A 20,030-nucleotide genomic window follows, 5' to 3' on the forward strand; every position below is an offset into this window, starting at 1 on the left:
ATGGAGAGATAGTTATACCCAAGGTCCAGGACACAGGAAAACGGGTGACAGTCAGGAAGAGGAAAGGGGTTAAACAACCAGTTAAACAGGCCTGTGGACATCCCCCTCAACAACAGGTATACCACTATTTGTTTACTGTTCGGGGGATAACCCAGCAGAGGAAAGTCACAGTGTCAGATCTCTGGCACTGAGTCTGCCTCTGTGACTCAGAAGGGAAGGTGGGGAGAAGAGTTCGGGGATTCGGTAGATAGGGGAATGGACGGGAAATTCTGTTGATGAGAATTAGATTCCCAGATGGAATGTGCCCTCCCAAGTGCGAGGGTCCAAAATATCTCAGATCAGCTCCTCCGCATTCTTAAGTGGAAGGGTGAACTGCCAGAGGTCATTGTCCACATAGGTACCAATGACATGGGTAGGACAAATGATGAAGTTCTGCATCGGATGTTAGGTGTTAATTTAAAGGGCAGGATCTCCAGGGCTGTGATCACAGGATTACTACCTGTGCCACATGCTAGTGAGGCCAGAACTAGGAAGACTATCCAGTTTAACACCTGGCTAAGGAGTTGGTGCTGGAGGGATGGCATAAGGTTTTTGGATCATTGGGCTCTCTTCCAGGGAAGGTGTGACCTGTACAGAAGGGATAGTTTACACCTGAACTGAAGGGTGACTAATATCCTAGTGGGAAGGTTTGTTGATGCTGCACAGTGGGGTTTAAACTAGAGTTGCAGGGGACGGGAAGCAGAGTGCCAGAATAGTTAGTGGAGAGGTTGTGGATGCAGATATTGGTAAGTCCTCAGTCAGAGTCAGAAATCAAAGATTGAGCAGGGTGTGACTAGTGTCCTGAGCTGTGTATATTTCAATGCCAGAAGTATCATAGGAAAGGTGGATGAGCTCAGGGCCTGGATCAACACATGGAATTATGCTGTTGTAGCCATTAGTGATACTTGGTTGTAGGAGAGGCAGGACTGGCATCTCAATATTATGGGGTTCTGTTGTTTTAGATGTGAGGGAGCAGGAGGGATGAAAGGAGGAGGGGTGGTGTTACTGGTTGGGGAAAATGTCACGACAGTGGCCCATCAGGACAGACAGCAGAACTCGACTAGTGATCCCTTATGGGTGGAACTGAGAAATAAGAAAGGTATGACCACATTAATGGTTATATTACTGATCACCCAACAGTCCGAGGGATTTAGAGGAACAAATTTGTAAAGAGATCACAGACTGTTGCAAGAAACATAAGGTTGTTACAGTAGGTGAGTTTAGCTTTCCAGATAGTGACTGGGAATCACATACTGTAAAATGACGAGATTGGATAGAGTTTGTCAAACGTGCTCTGAAAAGTTTCCTCCATCAGTACATAGAAGTGCCAATGAGAGAGTGTACAATGCTGAATCTGCTATCAGGGATGAGACGGGGCAGGTGACAAAAGGTTCTGTAGGGGAACACTTTGAATCTAGTGACCACATTTCTAAGTAAATATGATAAAAGATAGGTCTAGTGCACAGGTTAAGATTCTAAATTAGAAAAAGGCCAATTTTGATGGAATCAGAAATGATGTGGTGAGTGTGGATTGGGTCAGGCTGTTTTCAGGCAAAGGTGTACTTGGAAAGTGAGAGGCCTTCAAAAGCAAAATTGAGAGTAAAAAAAGCTTGTCTGTGCCTTTCAGAATAAAATGTAAGGATATTAAGTGTAGGGATCCTTGGTTTTCAAGAGATGTTGAGGCCCAATTTTGAGAAAAAAAGGAGGTGCATAGCAGGTATAGGCAAGTAGGAACACATGAGGTGCTCATGGAGAACAGGAAATGCAAGGGAACACTTGTGTGGATTGAGCTGTCAGCATCAGTGGTGCATGAGAGCTCCAGTTCAACGTTTCAGAGAAGATTGGATAAGTACATGGATGGTAGGGGTATGGAGGACTATGGTCACAGTTCAGTTCAGTGGGACTAGGTAGCTTAAATGGTTTCTGCATGGACTAGATCGGCCGAAGGCCTTGTTTCTGTGCTGTACTTCTCTATGACTCTACCACAGCAACTAGACTCTCCTCCATGGACTCTCCATACTTCTCGCTACCTCAGTAAACTAGCCAGCATAATTAAAGTTCCCATCAGGCAGAAGTTTAATAAGGCTGACAGCACGTAGCACCAGGATCAAGGATCAAGGACATTTTCTACCCTGAGGTTATAAGGCTATTAACTGTTTCTCCAGTACAAGGAGACAAACTCTTGACCTCAGAGTCTACTTTGTTAAGATCTTGCACCTTCTATCTTTACCGACACTGCCTTTCCCTGTAATTGTTTCACTTTATTCTTCATTCTGTTCTTGCTTTACCATGTTCTATCGCAATGCCGTGTGTAATGATTTGATCTGTATGAACAGTATGCAGTACAAGCTTTTCACTGCACCTCAGTACATTTGACAACAATAAACCAATCCAAATCCAATTAAATGAACAGTCTGACTGTCAGATGTTAACAGGATTATGAATATTACAGGTGACGTAGCAAGAAATGGGTGCAATTTCCTCCTGACAAAAATAGAGCTAAATAAATGAATTTGAATTATTATTATACAATTCAGCACGGATTGTTTTGTCATTATATGATCATGATATCCAGTAATTAGGTTCCACAAATAAGATATCTGCAGCTTATTCAATGTTCAAAAAGCACCTCAAGGCTGAAATTCATCCATTTTTTCTTGTGTTGTGCTAATTCTAAATGTATAGTGATGAATAAAGATGATCATTCATTTTCAGACTTTGGTTCCTTGATACGACTTTCCCTATAGTGCCCAAATCACCATGTCCTGTGTCTTTCATTCTGATTTCCCAATCACATCTCACCCTGAAGCTCATCTATTGCTCAATCACTCTTTCTGCATCTCAGTTCCTCAGTTATCTTTCTGACCTCTGTTTCAGAGTGGCCCACTCTCTTCCTGATTCCCTCCCTCCCACAGTTCTTCAACTCTCAATCATGTTAACTCCCAATTTGATTTCATTCATCATGCAGCTTCCCTGCAGTGGCTGCCTTCAAAGTGTGCAACCTACAGCTGGGGTTGGAAATGGGAATTGCAAAGTTCCTTAGACTTTTTATACCATTCTGTGAAACATTTGGAGAGTTGAGATAATCGTTCAACTAATGAGGCATTTGGATATCATGGAGATATTAGGCTTCTGTTATATAGGCAAATTAAGCTGAGACAATATCAGTGGACAGGGATTTAACAGGGCAAGGAATTTGATAATTATTGCTTTTTATTGCACTTTGCTGTAACATTTTATGCAAAACAGAAAAGGTAAGGATAGAGGCAAGCCGGCCCTCTAGGGCAATTAACTGAGCATCAGTGTAAGTAAAGCAGAGTGAAGCAGGATTGTGATAACTCAGTACAGCTCTTCAGCATTCTTCAGCGGTCAACCAATTGTATCCCGAATCCAATCAATGTATTTCTTTGTTAGTAAAGTGTACACTGCAGGATATTGGCAGTCTATTTTGCCAAAGGACACAATCCCAGTATACATTTTGTTGCATATCAAAGGGCCACCTGAATCACCCTGGAAGAGAGAGAAAAAGATGAAGGTGACAATTGAGCAGAATTAGCTAAAGTGACAGACTGCAAACTGTCAGTTTGACATCACATCACAATTCATTATCCGTGCCCAGCTGTACCGAGGAGGTGTGAGTTTACTTTAGGAGCAAATGTAGGTAACCGGACTCACAAAGAGTCTTTTCATGGAATGTTTCCCATGGCCTGGATTGAGTTTATTCCTAAATTAGCCATTGTGTAGAAAACTGTCAGCCATTTGCAATCTGTACTTCAGTTTGACTTCAAATTCTGGTGGAATGTGGAAGTTCAGAATGAAACAGATGTCAAATTCTGGTGTAGCTGTCCCTCCACTCTGCCACTCGACTCTCCACTGAACCCAGCTCGTGCATTTGGCCAGATTCACTTTGTACCCAACTGATGTACCATCAATAACTCTAGGAGACTGGAAGTAAACGATAGGCTTTTATTAACAGCGAAAAGGGAGCACAACATCTCAGAGACTGAGGGGGGAGCAGTGCCCCAATTACCTTTATCCAGGGGTCTGTGGGAGGATCCACAGGAGCAGTCAGCAGAGGGGCGTGTCCAGACAGGTACACATAGTTTACCACACCATCCTCAGGATCCAATTCCTGATTCTGCTCGGCATCCCGAGCCTGACCTGTCTCACAGGGCACCTCATGGGTACAGAGTGTCAGACAGACTGATCCGCTCTGTCCCAACTGAATTTTAGGATCAGACAGAGCACTAGATCTAGCATGATCCTTATTTGCAAATTGACATGATTTAGAATAAATTCTCTTTACATTTTAGACATGTCAATATGTTACATTTCTCTGGTTTGACTCTGTCATCTTGCATCTGCCCATTTCATCATCACACTGACAGTAGACAAAGTTTATTGGTAGAGAAATTATAGTAAATTATGTTGACATCTAAATTCAGGGCCTGGATATGAGATCCTAGAAAATGCAAAAAAATGGTTCCTCCATAATCAACACATACACATTTTCTTATCTGATCATTATTTTTTTTTAATCCACCTGGGAATGTGGACATTGCTTGTAAGTGTAGCATTTATGGCCTAATCTAGTTTCCCTTAGCTTCCCTAGGGTAATGCTGGACCACATTCTGAAGACATTTTAATGCAACTGAGTAGCCCTTCAGAAAGCAGGTAAGAGTCAGTCACAGTAACACTGAGGAAGGGTGGAAAGTTTCAATCTGTAGAAGGCCCCAGTGAATCACTGGGATTTTAATACTTAATCCAGTAGCTTTATAGAAATGTTACTGATAACGTGACTATACAGCATACTCACATAACATGAATTCTTTCTGCCTTCGGTGTCACCAACACAGATCATGTCCTGGGTTATTTTAGTTCGATACATGCCTTTGCATTTTCTGCGACCAATTACCTCGACCTCCACCTCTTGAAATGTGTCAGAGTAATTGTTTATTTTTGTTTTTCCCCATCCTGCCACAGTGCACCTTGTTCCAGATTTCATGTCGGTGATTCCTCCTTTGGGAAGGTTGAGCACATTCACATCCTGGTTGATTTTTGCATCAGTCTCGAGCTGTTGACACAAAAACACTGAATTCACATATTTGTGATCCTAAAAGTGAAGACTATCTTGAATGATCTCTTTACTCCTGAAGACATTTGTTAGCTTATCTATTTATATATTTTGTTTTCCGGAATTCTTTCTTTTTTCTCGGATGATTGAAGGGATGGGGACTCAATTAAAAGTGACAAATAAAATTAAATATCAATTACATTTCGTATGACGAAATCGATAATTCGTCATGAAAATTGTGGTGTGGATGATGGTCATAAAGCACTGATCCTACTGTGAAGGTTCTTCACTCTAACTCTTTCTTTGTTAATGATGAAACTCCAATAAGTCAGACTTAGCAGCTGTCAAACTTTTAATTAAAGTTTATATTTAATTTAGTTTAAAGACACAACACAGTAACAGGCCCTTCCAACCCAATGAACCCAGCCACCCAATTATACCCATGTGCCAAATTAATACTAACCCTTTGTATGTCAAGGACAAGGTTAACTGTGATATTGCCCAGGTTTAGACAGCTCAAGTTCAATTTATTGTCATTCAATCGTACATATGTATTCATCCAAACAAAACAACCTTCCTCCTGAACAAGGTCACAACACAGTGCATATACTGTACCTCATACCATAACACATGAAGTAATATGACCACAATTAAATTAACAAATAATAAGTTGCACAGTCAAAAAGTAAAGAGTACGTGCTACTGGCGCTTCATAACTGATGAGACCTGGGTGCTGGCAGGGAGTTCAGTCATGTGACAGCCTAGGGGAAGAAGCTGTTTCTCATCCTCACAGTTCTTGTCGTCTTTCTATAGAACCGCCTGCCTGACGGAAGGGAATCAAGGAGACTGTTGGACAGATGGGAGGGATCAATGCCAATACTAATATTCTCCACAATCAATAATTCTCATCCAAGTCACAAAAGCCATTCAACAGTTGTTGTTCAGTAAAGTAAACATTGCTAATAAGCAAATTAAAGATTTTAAACACTGTGCAAGAATGAGGAAAAAAATTCATACTTGCAGCAGCATGATATCATCTTTCTTTGTCAGATTGTTGAAATTTTTAAAGGGAATCTGTCTGATGATGCGCAGTCTTTGTTTACTTCTCTCAATCTTTGAAAGAGAATGTATTCCAAGAACTGCTAGAAGAACCTGGCCTGATGTAATTGTTCTGTAACCAATCAAAAATAAAGATAATTAATTACACTTTGCTTAAAAAATAGTTTACAGAAATTCATCAGGAAGGCAACAATCAAACAGTAAACTTTATGGAAATATACAATTCAGCAGCATTATATTTGGTAGTTAATGTGCAGATTCTGAAAGCCAATCAGTGTCCAAGCAAGGGCCAAGACTATACTCCTGATTGAAATTGATTCAAAGTGTTCATCAGACAAGCTCATTGTAAATTACTCCTTGCAGATATGGTCAAGAGATTCAGTTGTTGTTCAGACTAAATATCAGAATGGGTAAGAAATGTGATCTAAGTGAATTTGACCGTGGAATGGTTGTTGGTGCCAGACGGGATGGTTTGAGTATCTGCTGGTCTCCTGGGATTTTCGGGTAAAACATCCTCGAGCTTTTACAGAGAATGGTGTGATAAAGAAGAAAAAGCATCCAGTGAGTAGAAGTTCTGTCGGCAAAAACGCTTTGTTGGTGAGAGAGGGAAGATGAGAATGGCCAGACTGGTTCAAGCAGACAGGAAGTCGACAGTAACTCAAATAACCACGTGTTACCACAGTGGTGTTCAGAAGAGCATCTCTGAACTCACAGTATGTCAAACCTTGAAGTAGACAGGCTACAGCAGGAGAAGACCATGAACAGACACTCAGTGGCCACTTTAATAGCTACAGGAGGTACCTAATAATGTGGCCACTGAGTGTATATCTGTCCATTCAAACTGAAACTTGCTAATAAAGATAAATGCCAATAATACAGTGATACACATACTAATGAAGATGTGACAACAGTGTAAAAGGAATTATTTTATGAAAGCTATGATTGCGAGCTAAGCACTTGTATGTTAATCACAAAATATCTTTTTTATTCATACACCACATAGCTTACTGTTCACAGTGTGCTGCAGTTAGTACCCAGTTTGGTCTGATCAAAGCTCCTCCACAATAGGGAACAAACGAACGGTTCCTGAAATGTAGTTGGAGAGATGCCATATAAGGTCTTGAATGCCGTTCAACTTCATGACCTCTGATAATTTTAGCTCCGGGATCTTCAATATATAGAAGATATTAACATCTTATTTCACATCCATGATTATTCACACTCAGGATGTGAACATCACTGACAATGCCAGCAATTATTAGCCATCACTAATTACCCCTGACAGGGATAACCCTAGAGTAGTTGTACCATGGCCTTGCACAGCAATTTGATTGTACAAGAGTGTAAGAAGGTGCAGAGAGTAATGGACTCAGCCCAATATGGCACTGGATCGATCGCTGTAGAAAGCGGGGGGTGGGGGGAGGTAAAGATATGATTAGTGGTAGGTTTCCTTTACAGATGGTGTACATTGCGGAGGATAATGTGTTGGATGCAGAGGCTGATGGGTGAGTAGGCAAGGACAAGAGGAACTCTATCACTATTACGGCAGAGGGAAGATGGGGTGAGTGTAGATGTACAGGAAATGGAGGAGATTCGGGTGAGGGGAGCATCAATAGTAGAGGGAGAGAAACCCAAAACTGCATCCCGGGAATAGATGTGTTGAACGTGTTAGAGGGAATTTGGGGATTAGCACATTTGCACTTAACAAATGACTTTGGTTACAATTGTCCGTATCTGAATATGTATTGTGGATTTAATTTGGAGATCATCTCTGAACAATGGGTTCATAAAAGTCATGAATCCCAGACTAGACAATGTTGATAAAAATTCATTAAAATCAGATGTCTGTGGTGTGCGTGCAAATCGGGAGGTGTGGAGCTTGGGCATAGTTTCAAAGAAAGTATTGTCCATACATTGTAAATTTAGAGTTCTCCTTTGATGTTAAGCACATAAAATATTGAGCCCCACGTTGGCCCTGGAGATCTTTCAACCAACAGCATCTCCGTATGATGCCTGCTGCACCTTGTTTTGTCGAATAAGGAAGCAGAAAGCAGGGCATGGGGGTTGGGTAAAGATATAATTAGTGGTAGGTGTCCTTTACAGATGGGGTACATTGCGGAGGATAATGTGTTGGATGCAGAGGCTGCAGGGCGAGTAGGCAAGGACAAGAGGGACTCTATCACTATTACGGCAGAGGGAAGATGGGCTGAGCATAAATGTATGGGAAATGGGGGAATGCATCAATAGTAGAGGGAGGAAAAAATTGTCTTTAAAGAAAGAGGATATATCTGATGCATTTTTACAGGAGATAAGGTGGGAAGAGGTATAATCTAGATAACCATGGAAATCAGTAGGTTTGTAAAAGATTTTGGTTGACAGTCTGCCTCCAGAGATGGAGACAGATGAATCAAGAAAAGGGAGGAAGCTGTCAAATGAACCAAGTGAATTTAAGAGGGGTGGAAGTTAGAGGCAAAGTTGATAATGTTGACAAGTGCAATGGTGATGAGGCAGCACAAACACAGTCATCAATGTAGTGAAGGACGAGGTGGGGAGTATAACTGGGGAAGGATTCAAGCATAAACTGTTCGACACAGCCTATGAAGGGGCAGGCATAACTTGGGCCCATGGCTACCACTTGGAATTCTACTCAACAGAATTAAATCCAACATCTTCTCAGTAATCTTCAAAACTATAATACTTAGTTAAAAATTTCATATTATCAAGTAGGTTTGCAAGAAAAAATGATAGTAGAGCAAGGGGAAACAAGAAACAGCAGATGCCACAGGCTGGAGAAACAATAAGCCGACACTTCTACAATTTCCTTCCCTCCATAGATGCTGCTTGACATGTTGCTCATTGAAATTTTGTAACCACATTTTATATAGTTGTCCTCTCCAAATGAGAAATAAAATTACAAGGAAAAACAATGCAATAGAATCTATTTCCATATGTATAGAAGGTAAATATTAATATAGCTATTACTGAAAGTTTACATTATCACAAATTATGCTTATCATGTGCATCATAAATTAATTATAATTAAAATAAAATCTTCCATGAACGTGAGGTGTTTAAATATTCCTTATTTTGCTACTTACACATCGGAGCTAGGAAGATGACAATGGACAAAACAAGCAAATTGTACATCATTGTTTCTTCTGTGATCACACCAAAGTTTTTGCTTAATTTATAATAGAGGGAAGTGGTTTATTTATTTTAGTGACCCCCCCCCCAACCACTAATAATCATGAAGATTTGCTGATTTTTCTAATCTGGATCCATATCAGTTATGGAAAGTCACATGACAGGGTCAAAGCGAACCAGAAATTTTCAACAAATATTGTGGGTTTCACTGAGGGTTTGCTTTTCATTTTGACGCCTATCTCCTTACATTTCATTGATTAACCTAATAACATGCAGGACATCTTTGTTCAGATTTTATGTGAAGGCATACTAAATGATGTCTTAAAAGACCATTACATTTGAGAAACATCATTTGAGTATGCCACTTCTTTGCATTTATTTTCAAATATTGACAATCCAAGGCCAAATGATATTATTACACTGGATTAATATAGATGGCATCCATTTGTTCATAGACTTGTGAAGATTGTAAAGAGCAGATGGGAATATCCATGACTGAGATGCTAGTGGAGGATAGAACTTTTGGAATGAAAGGGACAATAACACCAGACATTAAAGATTTTGGTTCCTGAATACTTCAGGGTGCATCTTATGGATTTTGGGCTGCTGATCATGAAAATCATAATGAAATTTCCCTATCATGCAACATTTTTATGGAAATTGCCTATATTTGTTGATTCAATTTATTATTCAAGACAGATTAACTGATGCCAAGATTAAGGAAGATATTTTTGTTGGTTCACTAATCAAACGGGTCATCAATGACAGACAATTTGAAGAACTTCTAGTGGGACTAGAGAACATCACATGGAAATCACTCAAGAATGTTGGCAACTACAGAGCACCGAACTACGAATAGCTGGTTGACAACGTACTTCAAGCATACAGAACCATGAAGTGTAACATGTCACTAAAGATTCATTTTCAGCATACCCATTTAGACTTCTTCTCTGCAAATCCTGGTACTGTCAGTGACAAACACAATGAGTTTTCACCAGGTCATTGAAAAATGCTATCTGGGCAACTGGCTGATTATTGTTGGACACTTTAAAGAAACACATCCACAAAACACTTTTAGCTTAGTTAACTATTACAAAGCATCAGCACCATTATGCAATTAAATGCATTATATTCAATAAAAGTTAATTTCTTGTTTCTCCAAATTCCTACATTATGCTAGTCTAAAATTATATTGTGTTCACCTTCAAGCGGCCTATCATAAACAAAAATAAATTCTGAGGAGACAACACTTTTGAAACAAATTGTGATCCAGTCTAATTGGACTGATGCCAATGAATAGCTATAACATGGAATCTCTTCAGATTTCCTGTTTCTGACCATCGTCCAACATCAGATCCTGCAAATTGTACCCTTGTGGAGAGGATCAGGATCTAAACTGATAAAATCCAATTCATATAATCATTCTCACTCACTGGGAAATCAACCTGGGGTCAGTAAACCAGGCCAACAGTCCAGAGCAATAGAAATGAAGGGTTCTCTTGTTGGTGGTGTCAACCTTTGGAAGAGATGTCAAACGAAGACTGTTATAAGCTCCTCAAGTAGACATAAAATTGACAATAGCCCTATTCAGAGAAGAATGGCAGAGTTCAGTTGGTGTCTGAGCAATACTATGAAACACTTTGGAACATCTTCAATCCTTGCAACATGCAAGTTCCTCCTTGCTATCATTCCAAAAACCTCTGTAGCCCGGTGAATTTAGAAGGATTAGAGAGAATGCAATAAAGTTGGATAAACTGATAAATGGATTAAGTAAGACGGGCAGAGTGTGACTATCATTGGAAAAACTGGGATTTATTGTCCATTCCTAATTGCCCTCATACCCAGCCCACCTCAGGAGGCAATTACAAATCAACCCTGTCAGTGGTCTGGACTCCCAAGCAGGCCCAAACAGGTAATGATGCCAGATCACTTTTGCTTGAAGGGTATTAGTGAACCAGAATGGTTTCTGATGGAGATTTGACAAATTTATAGTCACCAGAGCTGAAGGCAACTGTCATTTTACTAGCAATATTAACTCTCCAGCTGCCAGGATGGGATTCAGACTCATGCCTCCAATCAATAATAAACTCTATGAATTGTAGTCCACCAACTGAAATGTTAGCTATTGTGGTAGCAAGGTCTGGTTTTGAAACTTTATATTATTAAAGGATGAAAAGTATCTTCTAAATCTTATTATAAATTGCTTAAATACAGTGAAGCTATTTCACATATCTAGACTAACATGTTGTTGATTGCTGCCTTTTCCTTAGCACAGTCCCAGTACCATTTGAATGATCTCACAAAATGTGCAGAAATGTTCTTGACACCAGTCCTGAATGATACCAGATTATTTCCACATCACCGTCTGCCTTCTGTTATCTTTTCACAGCTTTCTGCTCTTCGTACTATCTAAAATGATACATTCAGATCCTCTTTAAAAGTCAGTGCAGATATTATAGCAATGATTCAGAGCCATTTGGACAGACACATAAACAGGCAGACAATGAAGAGATGTGGACCATGTACAAGCAGATGTACAGTGTAAATTGGCACCATGAACAGCACAGACTTAGTGGTCTGTGGACTTTGCTGCTCTGCACCATTTTCTGTGTAGGTGTCTGGTCATGAGAATATTGTAGAAAGACATTGACTTTTAAGGGGTTCTGAGAGAAACATATCAGATAGTATGAATATCAGAAAACTATGATAACAGAATGGCTAGTAGTGATTAGGGAACAATTGATATCATTCAGGACTGCTGTGATAAGCATTTCTGCACATTTTATGAGATCATGCAAATATTACTGGGACTGTGCTAAGAAGAGGGCAGCGATCAACAAAATGATAGTCTGGATGACTAAAATGGCTTCACTGTATTTAAGCAATTTATAATCAGATTGAAAAGATATTTTTCATCCTTTAATAATATAAAGTTTCAAAGCTTCTATTCCCAGACCTTGCCTACCACAGTCGTAAGGATATAATAGCTTACATTTCAGTTGGTGGACTACAATTCATAGAGTTTATTATTGATTGGAGGCATGAGTCTGAATCCCATCCTGGCAGCTGGAGAGTTAATATTGCTAGTAAAATGACAGTTGCCTTCAGCTCTGGTGACTATAAATTTGTCAAGTTGTCATCAGAAACCACTCTGGTTCACTAATACCCTTCAAGCAAAAGTGATCTGGCATCATTACCTGTTTGGGCCTGCTTGGGAGTCCAGACCACTGACAGGGTTGATTTGTAATTGCCTCTTGAGGTGGGCTGGGAAAGAGGGCAATTAGGAATGGACAATAAATCCTAGTTTTTCCAATGATAGTCACACTCTGCCCATCTCACTTAATCCATTTGTCAGTTTATCCAACTTTATTGCATTCTCTCTAATCCTTCTAAATCCACTGGGCTACAGAGGTTTTTGGAATGATAGCAAGGAGGAACTTGCATGTGTCTTTTATGTTTCAAGGATTGAAGATGTTCCAAAGTGTTTCATAGTATTGCTCAGACACCAACTGAACTCTGCTGTTCTTCTCTGAATAGGGCCATTGTCAATTTTATGTCTACTTGAGAAACTTATAAGAGTCTTCGTTTAACATCTCTTCTAAAAGTTGACGCCACCAACAAGAGAACCCTTCATTTCATTGCTCTGGACTGTTGGCCTGGTTTACTGACCCCAGGTTGATTTACCAGTGAGTGAGAATGATTACATGATTTTATCAGCCAATCTTAACAACCTTATGTTTCTTGCAACAGTCTGTGATCTCTTTACAAATTTGTTCCTCGAAATCCCTCGGACTGTTGGGTGATCAGTAATATAGCCATTAATGTGGTCACACCTTTCTTATTTCTCAGTTCCACCCATAACATGTCACTACTCGAGTTTCGCAGTCTGTCCTGACATAGCACTACTATAGCATTTTCATTGAATAGTAACACCACCCCTCCTCTTTTAATCCCTCCTGCGCCCTCACATCTAACCGCAACCCTGGAATATTGAGATGCCAGTCCTGCCCATCCTGCAACTAAATATCACTAATGTCTACAACAGCATAATTCCATGTGTTGATCCAGGCCCTGAGCTCATCCACCTTTCCTATGATACTTCTGGCATTGAAATATACACAGCTCAGGACACTAGTCACACCCTGCTCAATCTTTGATTTCTGACTCTGTCTGAGGTCTTACCGATATCTGCATCCACAACCTCTCCACTAACTATTCTGGCACTCTGGTTCGCGTCCCCTGCAACTCTAGTTTAAACCCCACTGTGCAGCATTAACAAACCTTCCCACTAGGATATTAGTCACCCTTCAGTTCAGGTTTAAACCATCCCTTCTGTACAGGTCCCACCTTCCCTGGAAGAGAGCCCAATGATCCAAAAACCTTATGCCATCACTCCTGCACCAACTCCTTGCCCAGACATTGAACTGTATAATCTTCCTAGTATTGGCCTCACTAGCACATGGCATGGGTATCATTCCTGAGAAAACAGCCCTGGAGATCCTGCCCTTATATTGGCACCTAACTCCAGGACCTCCCTATGCAGAACTCCATCATTTGTCCTACCCATGTCATCGGTACCTACATGGACCAAGATCTTAGTCTGTTCACCCTCCCACTTAAAATCACTGAGGACTTGATCTGAGATATTTTGGACCCTTGACCTGAGAGGTCACATACCATCTGAGAATCTCATTTTCATCCACAGAACCTTTCCATTCTCCCAAATAATGAATTCCCTATCGCCACTGTGCTTCTCTTCTTCCCAATAAAAAACTGGTGGTATACCTGTTGTTGAGGGGAATGCCCTAAGGGCTGTGAAACTGGCTGTTTAACCCCTTTCCCCTTCCTGACTGTCACCCATTTTCCTGTGTCCTGCACCTTGGGTGTACAGTAACTACCTCTACATATATCATATCTATAAACCTATCAGCCTCTCGAATGATCTGGTGTTCACCCAATTGTACTTCCAAGTATTTAACATCAATTGTTACAAGCTGCAGGTGGGCACCAATGGTCTCCCTGTCTCCCTGTCGTCCGACATCCCACAAGAGGAGCATTCAACTATCCTGTCTGGATGAGCTGAGCTGCCTCCACAACTTCCTGCAGTTCCTTGTGGTCATGACAGCACAGCTGCCAAATGCATCAAGACAGGATGCTTTTTATGCTGCATCGATAAAAATGGGCAAGGCTCAAAGGCTACATGACAAATTACTGTCACCTCCTGAGGAAGTAGAGGTATTCATGAGGAACTGAAAACTACACACTCCCTCGACTACAGTCCCACTGATGCCGAGAGGGCTAGTCTGTCTCGGCTCTTCCTGCAATCCACAATTAACTCCTTTGTTCTTTCGGCATTGAGGGAGAGGTTGTAGGCTGAGATTGTAACAGCATGAACTGTTATTTTCAAACTCATTTTATTGTTCTAATTTTAATCCCCTCTTCCTGCATTAAAACATCTAAAACAGATAAAGGAATTAAAGACACAAAATAGTATTTGTTGTCCTCAGTGTGTATTTTTCCCAGGTTACAAAATGTAAGTCAATAGTAATAACTAATGAGCATGAAATAACAATACAACAGAGTCCTTAAATGAGTGTAGTTCTCCCCTTTTGTTCAAGAGCCTGATGGTTGAGGGGTTGTAACTGTTCTTGAACCTGGTGCTCTTGTACCTTCTACCTGAGGGCCGCAGTCAGAAAAGAGCCTGGCCTGGGTGCTGAGGATCTTGATGATGGATGCTGCTTTCCATGGCAACCTTTCATGTAGATGTGTTCAATCGTTGGGAGGGTATTATCCATGATGTACTGGGCCGAATCTACTCCCTTTTGTGGGATTTTCCACTCAAAGGCATTGGTGTTCCCATACCAGGCCATAATGCATCCAGTCGGCTCACTTTCCACCACACATCTATAGAGGTTTGCCAAGGTTTTCGGTGACATGCTGAACCTCCGCAGACTCTGAGGAAGTAGAGGTGCTGTTGTGCTTTCTTTGTAAGAATATTTATATAATGGGTCCAGGATAGGTCCTCTGAGATAGTGACACCCAGGAATTTAGAGATGCTGACTAATTTAGTGATTCTCTAATGATTACTGCTCATGGACCTCTGGTTTCCCTCTCCTGAAGTCTACAATTAGTTCCTTTGTCTTATTGACATTGAGTGAGAGGCTGTTGTTATTACACCACTCAGACAAGTTTTCAAACTCACTCCTGTATGCTGAATCATCACCCCTTCGATAGTTTGCACAATTGAATGCTCCTCTTGTGGGATACAAGAAGACAGGGAGCCCACCAGTCTCCCTGACCACCACAACTGTGAGAAGTGCATCCTCCTGCAGCTTCTGATAATCCATGTTAAGGAGTTGGAGATGGCACTGAATGATGTCCAGATTATTCGGGAGCCTGAAGGGGTGATAGATAAGACATATAGAGAGTTAGTTGTACCCAAGGTGCATGACACAGGAAACTGGGTGACACACAGGAAGGGGAAAGGTATTAAACAGCCAGTGCAGAGTACCCCTGTGGCCATTCCACTCAACAGCAGGTATATTACTCTGGATAATGTTGGGGGGGGGATAATGTCGAGGGTCTTCCACACAAGGACTCCCAAATCCCTTTCAATCTCAGATTTTTGGATTTACTACCCATTTAAAAAATGGTCTGTAGATTTATTTCTACTACCAAAGCACATGACCATGCATTTTCCAACATGGTATTTCATTTGCCAATTTTTTTGCCCATTCTCCTAATCTTTCTAAGTCCTTCTGCAGTTTACCTGTTTCCTCAACACTAAACTTGGTAAGCAGTCTCATGAGTGGCACCTTGTCAAAGGCCGTCTGACAGTCCAAATATACAACATCCACTGCATCCCCTTCATCTATCCTACTTGTAATTTCCTCAGAGAATTCCAACAGGTTCATCAGGCCGGATTTTCCCTTAAAGGAACCATGATCTCGTCTTGTGTCACCAAGTATTTCATAACCTCATTCTTAACAATTGACTCCAACATCATCCCAGCTACTGAGGTCAGGCTAACTGGTCTATAATTTCCTTTCTGCTGCCTTCCTCCTTTCTTAAAGAGTGGAGTCATGTTGGCAATTTTCCAGTCCTCCAGAACCATGCCCGAATCCAATGAATTTTGAAAGATCATTACTGATGCCTCCCCAATCTATTATAGTACACCTGGATATCTGATGTACCCTCAGCTATTTCAGCTTTTCAAACACCTTCTCCCTTGTGATAGTAAATGCACTCACTTCTCTTCTCTCACACCCTTCAACATCTGGCATTCTGCTGGTGTCTTCACTCAGTAAAAACTGATGCAAAATACTCATTTAGTTCACCTGCCACCTCTTCATCCATCAATACTATTTCTCCAGCCTCACTTTCTGGCAGTCCTATATCCACACTCATCTTTATTTTATATTTTGCATACATGAACAATTGTTACTGTCCATTTTGATATTGTTTGCTAGCTTGCTTTCATATTTCATCTTTTCCCTTCTAATGATTCTTTTCGTTGCTCTTTGTAGATTTTTAAAAGCTCACCAATCCTGTATTCCTGTTAATTTTGTTTTTTTGTACGCCTTCTCCTTTGTTTTTACTTTGTTTTTCCACCCCCTCTGCCTACTTTCCGATTCTTCCAACACAACGTATAACCCTGGACATTCAGCACCCAACTACAATCATCCTTTTAGCCACGATTCAGTGATGGCCACAACATCATACCTGACAATCTGTAATAGTGCAACAAGATCATCTACCTTATTTCTTATATTCTGTGCATTGAGATATAACACTGAGTACTGTATTTGTATCCTTTTTGATTCTGCATCTGTAATGCATAGATACTCACCCTGCTGCTGTAATCTTGTCCTGTCATCTACCTGTCCTGCCTGACAGTCTGACTGCACATTATCTTTGATTTTTTTTCACTGTCTGTCCTATCCTGAATCCCTTCACTCTAGTTCCCACCCCCAGACAAATTAGTTTTAAACCCTCCCCAACAGCTCTGCCATACCTCCCCATGAGAATATTGGTCATAAATTATGCTTATCGTATGCAGAATAAATTACATATTATTAAACTAGTTTTTTAAATGAAAACAAATATTCCTTCTTTTGCAACTTAAAAACTGGTGCTAGAGAGATGATGATTTCTACAGAGATGGTTTCATGATTGTTTTTTGTGTGATCACACCTAAGTTATTTTTAATTTATGAAAAACTTAGAGGGAAGTGATTTATTTATTTGAGTGTCCCACCCTCCAACCTCCAATGAAAGTGACCAGACACCTACACAGAATATAGAGCAGTAGAGCGAAGTCCTTCAGGCCACTAAGTCTGTGCTGATCCTGATACCATGTGAATATCTGCTTGTACAGGGTCCACATCTCTTCATTGTCTGCCTGTTCATGTGTCTGTCCAAATGGCTCTGAATCATTGCTATAATATCTATTTCCAACAACCCACAAATCTCCTTTAAACTCCCTCTTTGAACTTTAGACCCTTTATTGCCCTCCAGTTGGCATTACCTCCTATTGGATTGGGTTCACAAATCATCCAGGCCTTGGATTTCCCAATAATCTGATCTGAAAGTCATATACATATTCTTTCTGAAGAAAGCAAAGGAGATGGTCAGCATGATGGAATAAAACATACTCCACTGGCAATGCAAGTTATTATCCTAACCTGTAGGTTTCCTGGTTTAGCTTAGCATGTATAAACCTTTATGAAAATGGACAGATTTCTCTATGGAGGTTAAGGAAAATGAATTTCTCATTTGCTTGGCCAACAAAAAGAGACCTTCATGTAGTTGTGGCTGCAACTCTCAGAATCATATACACACAGCATCTCTCTCTTCTTTCTTCATCTCCTTCCTTATGTCTGTCTCCATCCCCCTTTCTCTTTCTCACTCTATCTCCCTCTCCTTCCTTCATCTCCCCTCTCTCTCTTTCACTGCTTCTTTCTCTCTCACACACATCTTCTCCCTATCTTTCTCTCTTTATCTTCCTCCTCTCTTTCTGTGTCTTTTCCTGTTAACCTCTCTCTTTCTCATCCCCTTCCAATTCTCACCTCTCTGTCTCGTTCTCCTTCTCCTCTCCTCCTCACTCTTTCTCACTCACTCTCTAGCTTAACTTTCACTATCAATCTCCTTCTCTGTCTGCACGGATATCACACAGACACACACACACACACACACACACACACACTCAAAGCAAGAAAGAAGGGTGGATAAAAAGGGTGGAACACATTGTCATTATTGGGGGAGTGAGTAAACACGCAGTGTACGAGGAAACACTCAGAGAATTAAGTAGAATTTTCACTTCCACAAATGCTGACTGATCTGCTGAGCATTTTGGCATTTTTCTGCTGCAGAGCAACTCCAAAATGGAAGTGATGATGTTTCAGATTGGAAGTCAGCAGACTGAGTTGAGATATCTGACCAGAAAAAGTTATCACCATTGAATCCAGCACCAAGGAAGCAAAGTGTTCGAACAATTGCTAATGTGAGGGATGGAACTCAAGGTCAAGGATAGAGATCACAACAGGGACTAAAGACAATGGCATCAATTACCCATATTGAATTAGAGGAAATTTTCATTTACTCTGTATTGATTAGTGTGAGGCCCCTTTCACAAATTTCAGTATGCTCGCACAGTTAATCGAAGTAGAAAGAACCACTCTACGTTGGGAGGCGTAATGGTGGTGACACTTTCATATTGTGGCCTCATGGACTCCAGGCACTCCAACAGTTTCACAAACATCTCATCAGTAAACATCCAAACATACAATTTATGATGGAAATGGAGAAGAATGGTTACCTCCTGTTCCTGGAAACTGGACAGTAGTCTCAGACATGGCGTCCATTGGGAACCCACTGACACTGACTTATATCTTAATAGTAATAGTTATCATCACATTTCCCAAAGTAGAGTGGTTCTTTCTACTTCGTTTAATTGTATGAAAGGTATTTCCGACACCAAGTGTCTCCCTGAGGAATAATACAATTACGCATGACATTCATGCAGAATGGCTACAAGCTGAAAGAAGTCAATTGGGGCCTTAACAGGTCTGACAGTAAAACCAGGAAACCGAACAACGAGGAGGAACCCGTCGCTACCGCCAGTGTATATCAGCCAGATTGAACGTACGGTGGAAACGCCCATCATGGAGCACAGGAGGTGTATCCATTTGGATTACCTGGAGAAACTGGTGGTAGCAGAACATCACATTCACAATGGTCAGGAGATTGACTTTGACAGCACAAAACTACTGTGCCGTAACAATGGTTTTCAGAACCACCTGGTAAAGAAAGACATTGATATAAAGCTACAGGAAATGAATTTTAACAAAGACAAAGGTCTTGCTCTAAGTAAGAACTGGAAATTGATCGTAATCAAGGTTGGAGAGCTGAGACCTGATTGGATGCGGACTAACCAATCAGGAGGGACAGAATACAGGGATATAAGTACCACCCGAATAGACATATCCAGGCATTGTCCCTGAAGATGATGATGGTAGAGTTTCTCATCGAAACGTTTGCTATAATCAATACCTGTGATGGCTTGAAGCCTGAGAAGAGTTTATTCATAAACTGTAGGAACTTTGGGAGATTAAGTTAAAATGAAAAATGCTACTTTGGGCTAATATTTGTCCTTGAGAGACAGGAGGCAAGACAATTTCTCATGGAAAATACAGAAATGCAGAGAAACTGAACAA

At 40.7% G+C, this 20,030-nt stretch overlaps 1 protein-coding gene across 1 annotated transcript; it reads right to left on the reverse strand.

Moving 5' to 3' along the window:
* Nucleotides 1-3,331: 3,331 nt before the first annotated feature.
* On the reverse strand, nt 3,332-15,663 carry LOC132404494 (granzyme K-like). Its single transcript, XM_059988650.1, has 5 exons — nt 15,603-15,663; nt 12,514-12,580; nt 6,131-6,284; nt 4,856-5,113; nt 3,332-3,549 (listed from the first exon to the last, which is right to left on the reverse strand). Exons 1-5 carry the CDS (start codon nt 15,661-15,663, stop codon nt 3,409-3,411), a joined length of 681 nt encoding a protein of 226 aa, XP_059844633.1. The 3' UTR covers nt 3,332-3,408.
* Between the last annotated feature and the right edge of the window lie 4,367 nt (nt 15,664-20,030).

This window comes from Hypanus sabinus, chromosome 14, assembly GCF_030144855.1.
Source record: "Hypanus sabinus isolate sHypSab1 chromosome 14, sHypSab1.hap1, whole genome shotgun sequence".
Lineage (NCBI taxonomy): Eukaryota > Metazoa > Chordata > Chondrichthyes > Myliobatiformes > Dasyatidae > Hypanus > Hypanus sabinus.

Bases quoted from the DNA above. Each gene is read 5' to 3' on its own strand.
- LOC132404494 (XM_059988650.1), bottom strand. From the start codon at position 15,663: ATGGATTATCAGAAGCTGCAGGAGGATGCACTTCTCACAGTTGTGGTG. The intron at 6,285-12,513 runs GTAATGATGCCA...GATTGGTTACAG, and splicing joins TCCCAAGCAGGCCCAAACAG to AACAATTACATCAGGCCAGG. The intron at 3,550-4,855 runs GTGAGTATGCTG...TCTCTCTTCCAG, and splicing joins GCAGAAAGAATTCATGTTAT to GGTGATTCAGGTGGCCCTTT.